The sequence below is a fragment of the Rhinatrema bivittatum genome, chromosome 2 (assembly GCF_901001135.1).
Source record: "Rhinatrema bivittatum chromosome 2, aRhiBiv1.1, whole genome shotgun sequence".
NCBI classification, from domain to species: domain Eukaryota; kingdom Metazoa; phylum Chordata; class Amphibia; order Gymnophiona; family Rhinatrematidae; genus Rhinatrema; species Rhinatrema bivittatum.
Window position 1 is genome coordinate 38,350,016 of NC_042616.1, and position 5,720 is coordinate 38,355,735.

Consider the following 5,720-nt stretch of genomic DNA (forward strand, 5'->3'; position numbering starts at 1 on the left):
CCTGAAGAAGTGAGGCCTGGACCAGCTCCAGCGCAGAGAGCAGCAGCAGCAGCCGCTCTAGGGGGGGAGGTGGATTCCCCCCCCCCCAAGCCAGGAGGAGACACCGGAGGCAGAGGCCATCTCCCCGAGATGAGGCTCAGTCCAGGCCACCCCCAGCCCCCCCCCCCCCCGTAGGGTCTCCTCCCCGTTTTGCCCGGGGCATTAGGAACGCGGGGGCACCCAGGGACCAGTCTTTGCTGGCCCAGGTAGGCAGGAAGGGCCCTCTTGTGCCTCGACGGCCCCCCTCACGTCACCAACTCAGAGACTCATCATCGGGAGGACGGTGTCCCGATGATGAGCCTTTGACCAGAGGCGAATTCCGGGCGTTCGTGAGGGGAGTGCATGGGACACTGGGGGCCCTCTCTGCCTACGCAGAGAGGATAAACAGGAACTATGGGCAGGTCCTCCGGGCTCTCCAGCTGCTTGGCGCAGCTGTGAGAGTCCTGGGGGAGCAGCTCCTGAGGTCCTGATTATCCTCTCTGGTCCCTGCCTCCCTAACTTCCCAGGGGTTTTGTTTTCTGTAAATAGTTTTTCTCCCTAGTTCTTCCCATCCCTTTTTTTTTTTGTATATTTGTATATAGTTTAAAGAATTATTAATAAACCCTTCTTTATTATCATACCTGTGTGGTCATTGGAAGGTGTTGGGAGGAAAGGGGTGAAGAAGGTGAGGGGGTGAAGGATGTTGGGAGGAAGGGGTGAAGAAGATGAGGAGGTACATGAACAATGCAAGATACTGTCCAACGGTGATGAAGCAACAAGATACGTGGAACGCAAGGCACACTGAACATCCAGGAGGAAGCCAAACACTATCATCAGCTACACATACACGCTACATATATAGGAATAGAACTGATGTGCAAACACCATGCTGTTTACCTATTTCTTCACAGCAGTGGTCAGCATGAAACCACTCACATCTATTATACAGCTGCACTGTCCATATAGGGTAACTAGACTTTTCCATACCTTCCCACATACATACCATCCATGACCCCAGATATTCTGCAGAGCCCCTACACTGGGAAGAGACAAGGTTACACCAAGAAAACCTGGATGGTGAAAGTCTCATAGGTCAGAAGCAGAGACGACATGGTTGAAATACAGAGTCTTGCAGGGATCCCATTTGAGAGCAAACACATACAACAGACACAAGTTTAGCAGGCCACACATACATAATGCCACTTTTGATTATGTAGGATTCCTACCTTTTGAGTATGTAGGGCTCTGACCTACACATTTCTCTATGCTTCCTATATCAGCAACAGTCAACACACCAGCATGTATAGTTCTGAACAGAGCTGGATCTTGATAGCAGGGTCACAGAGAAGGGTAGCTCAACCCAGGACAACTGCTAATTAACACCCTTACAACAGCCAGCAGGGCAATCAGCCCCTCACCAGGGTATTACACTGGTAGCTGGTTAGTCTTAATTACCCATGGGGGAAGTGAAACTGCACACACATGTACCCTATCAGCCATAATTGCAATAGAGAGGCACATCTGAGTGTAAGTAAATAGGGGATTACATTCGATAGGAGTTGTGCGCACAGGTCCTTTAAAATATGGGGGATGCGCGCACATATCATAGACCTGTGCGCACATCTCTTTTAAAATCATTGGCGGTGCGCGCAAAGTAGCCAGCGCGCACATGTTCCGCATCAATCTTAATTATCTGCGCGCATAAGTGTTAATCGCGTAGATTGCAGCCACCTGTGCGCATAAGTTACGCAGGTGTAGTGGTGAAACGCGCAAATTAGCCTGCTTACAAAAGGATCCCTCCTCTACTCAGTTGCCAGCTTCACCATGTCTCAGGCACGTCCTGTTCAGCTGCGTAAGTCCAACTTCTTACCAGAGGAAGTGGATATGCTTGTCCAGCATGTCATGAGGCACCAGGATCTGCTATATGGCCCACAGTCACGAAGGGTGGGTGCATACCGTAAAGAGCAGATCTGGAAGCGGATCAGGCATGGTGTGAACTCAGTGTTCCACCACAACCGGAGCATTGGGGAACTGATGCACAAGTGGAGGGACCTGAGAAGGCTTGTGAAGCGGAAGCAGGCCAGACGGATTGCGGAGGGAGAAGGCAGCCACATCAGCTTCTCTCCCTCTGAGCAGCTGATACTCAGCACCATATCTGAGGCAGCTGTAGGAGGAGCTGGGCAGCTTGACACCATGCCTCGTGTAGTGCAGGAAGGTGAGCAGAGTTTAACTATTTCTGACCCCTGTACTGAATGCATGTAGCACTTCTACATACCCCTGCTGTTCTCCAGATATTCCGCTAATACCTGTTTCATGTACTGTATGGCAGCTAGCATAGATGCCATCTCTATCTGTATGTAGAGTACAGTGGTGTGTGTAACACCATATAAGACACACATGGGCCATTGTATTGTGGACTGACATTATCCTTGGATTGCAGGAAGGGCAGGTCTACACAAGATAGCACACAGCTCCCATGTGCTACAGCTTTGGTCATATAAGCTCATTGTAAATGTGGAATGCTCTTTAAGGTGTCTAAGCACCAATGCTGTGAATGATATTTGGAATACAGCTCAGTTATTAGGTGTTCCTGCAAAGGCAGTATATAACAATCAATGGGGGAGGGTATTTGTTTGGGACAATGTGGGTTGGCTGACTACCAGCTGGTGAACGTGCCATACCTGCAGCACACTCCGTGCTTTCCAGCACTGTATGGGGTTGTCCCCCTTGTTGAACACCTGTATGCTCACCCCCCCCCCCCCCCCCATCCCCTTCTTCTGACCTATCCCTTATCCTGGCCGTTGCCCAGTAGCCACCTTCCCCCCTTCCCACACTATCCTTGCCCACTTGAAACCTCAGAAGGTTTCTAGCAGGTAGCACAGGTCATGTGTCCATGCAGGCGTATAAGATTGATGCCCTAATCAATTTCTGTTGTGTATGGATCCTGTTCTGGGGTATTCCAAGGACAGGGCCCCTGTTAGTAGAGGTGGTGGAATATGTCCCTATTCCATGCAGCATACTGAAAATGCCAGGTGTTCGCTGAAGGTGTTATTGGAAGAGCACTCAGTGATGTCCCATCAGGCCCCCCTGGGCCACATGGATTACCTCCAGAGCTCTACAGCTGGGTTGGGGCCTACTTATAATGCATGGACCATCTATATGTCAATACCACATGGCTATTACTGAGATCATTTACAGGTCGATACAGTAAAGTGTGCTCCGTCGGAGCGCACTGTCAGCCTGCTCTGGACGCGTGTTTTCCCTTACCCCTTATTCAGTAAGGGGAGGAAAACACGCGGCCCACCCGCGGCACCTAATAGCGCCCTATTAGGTATGCGTGCGGGATCCAGTAAGTAAAATGTGCAGCCAAGCCGCACATTTTACTCTAAGAAATTAGCGCCGACCCAAAGGTCGGCGCTAATTTCTTCCGGCGCCAGGAAAGTGCACAGAAAAGCAGTAAAAACTGCTTTTCTGTGCACCCTCCGACTTAATATCATAGCGATATTAAGTCGGAGGTCCCCAAAAGTAAAAAAAAGTAAAAAATAAAAAATAAAAAAAATTTGAATTCGGCCCGCGGCTGTCGGGCCGAAAACCGGACGCTCAATTTTGCCGGCGTCCGGTTTCCGAGCCCGTGGCTGTCAGCGGGCTCGAGAACAGACGCCGGCAAAATTGAGCGTCGGCTGTCAAACCCGCTGACAGCCGCCGCTCCAGGCCAAAAGGAGGCGCTAGGGACGCGCTAGTGTCCCTAGCGCCTCCTTTCCCTCGTTTGCACCACGTCGCCTAATTTGCATGCTGGAGCATACTGGATAGCTCGCACCGGCGAAGGGCCGGTGCGTGCACCGGGAGAGCGGGCGTTCGTCCGCTCTCCCGCGGTTTTACAGTATCGGGCTGTTAGTGTGGAATGTACATAGCACACTATTGGCAGTGTGGTGATTTGTGGATGTTTCTTTTTAGGGGAGCCAGATGATGAGCAACCTGGACCTGCACCGAGAAAACCCCAAAGGCAGTACCATCGTCTGCGGGTGATCAGTGACTCCTCGGAAGAGGAGGAAGGGGGAGGCCGTGAACAGCTGGAACAGCCTGCGGAGGAAGAGGAGCAGCAGCAGGGAGAGGAGCCGGAGGACACACTGGCTGATCTGCTCCAGGACAGCAGTGGGTCTGACCATCCTGAACCTGAACTGGTTGCCAGTCAGGCGGAGAGACTGCTATTACAGCAGAGCGCTGGGATCCTGGACGCTATCTCTAGCCTGCCTGAGGTGGTGCATCAGGAATCACAAGCCCTCCGTGATACCATCAGGGAGGACGGACAGGGGCTTCAGCAGGTGATGCGGGAGCTTTGCCGGGCAACACAGGAACAAACCGAGGTGTGGAGGGAGCTGCTGCAGCGGTTGCCTCTTGTCCAACCGCAGGCACCAGCGGCACCATGGGCTTCCATGGGGCCCTGGATGCAGTACCCTCCTCCTTATGGGGCACCAGCCCATGCAGAAATGCCCGCCGTGGGACAACAACCTGCGCCTCAGCCTGGTGTAGCCTATCCATGGATGGCACCCCCACCCCCACCACCTGCCGTGCTTGCAGCACCACCACCAGAGCTGCAGCAGCCACTGGCTGGACCTTCCTGCAGCCATGAACTGACCCAACCTCCTGTGCCGTTGGAGGGGAGCGTCAGCAGTGGGAGGAGCCCATTGCAGAGGAGCTCCAGGTTGGGGCAGCCAAAGCTTCCTGAGGGCCGAAGGAGAGGAAGGCCAAGGAAGTGAACTGTATATGTATTTACCATTTTTATTTGCCTTAACATTTTTAGTTCTGTGCACTTTCAATACACACTTGTGAATAAATACACTCTCACCTTGTGAAATGGCTTTCTATGAGAGTGTTCCTTTGCTGTACAGCCTCCCTTTGACTCAAGCGATGGATTACTGCCAATTCATCCTGAGTCAGATATTCTGCCTCCTCATTCTCTTCAGGGGCCTCCTCCTGCCAAGGGATGTGTCTGTTCAGTGCAAGGTTGTGTAGCATACAGCAGGCTAGGAAGATCTCACACACTTTAGAGGGGCTGTACAGAAGGCATCCTCCAGATCTTTCCAGACAGCGGAAGCGGGATTTCAGGATGCTAAAGGTTCTCTCTATGACAGCCCTGGTCTTACGGTGTGCCCTGTTGTAGCGAGTCTCAGCAGCAGTTGCGGGGGAGGCTACGGGGATCATGAGCCAGGTTTTAAGGGGATAGCCTCTGTCACCTGTAGAAGACAGCAAATAATGGTTACACTCCTTCTGTGCTTCATGGTGGCACAGGGCAGAGGGCAAGCAAACAGGAGGCATGCTGTGCCACCCTAAATAGAAGCTTACCAGACATAGCTGGGAGGTATTATTTTAGACGTTAGTATGCTTACCTAGGAGCCATCCCCCAGTGATGTTTCCTTGCTGGAAGTGGTCATGAATTCTGGATTGTGATAGAATATAGGCATCGTGACAGGATCCTGGAAAGCGGGGCACCACATTGGTGATGAGGCCCTTGGCGCTGCACACCACCTGCATGTTCATGGAGTGGAAACCCTTGCGGTTGCGGTAGGTGGCCTCATCTCCTCCTGGTGCCCTTAGGGCCACATGAGTGCAATCAATAGCTCCCAAGACTGAGGGGAAGCGTGCAATTTGGTAAAACTCTCTCATTATCTCTTGCTGTTCCTCTCTTCTGAGGGGGAAGGAGA

At 52.2% G+C, this 5,720-nt stretch overlaps 1 protein-coding gene across 1 annotated transcript; it reads left to right on the forward strand.

The window, feature by feature from the left end:
• Positions 1-1,842: 1,842 nt before the first annotated feature.
• LOC115083188 (t-SNARE domain-containing protein 1-like) lies at positions 1,843-4,775 on the forward strand. Its single transcript, XM_029586996.1, has 3 exons — positions 1,843-2,184; positions 3,973-4,040; positions 4,208-4,775. Exons 1-3 carry the CDS (start codon positions 1,843-1,845, stop codon positions 4,773-4,775), a joined length of 978 nt encoding a protein of 325 aa, XP_029442856.1.
• The last annotated feature ends 945 nt before the right edge of the window (positions 4,776-5,720 follow it).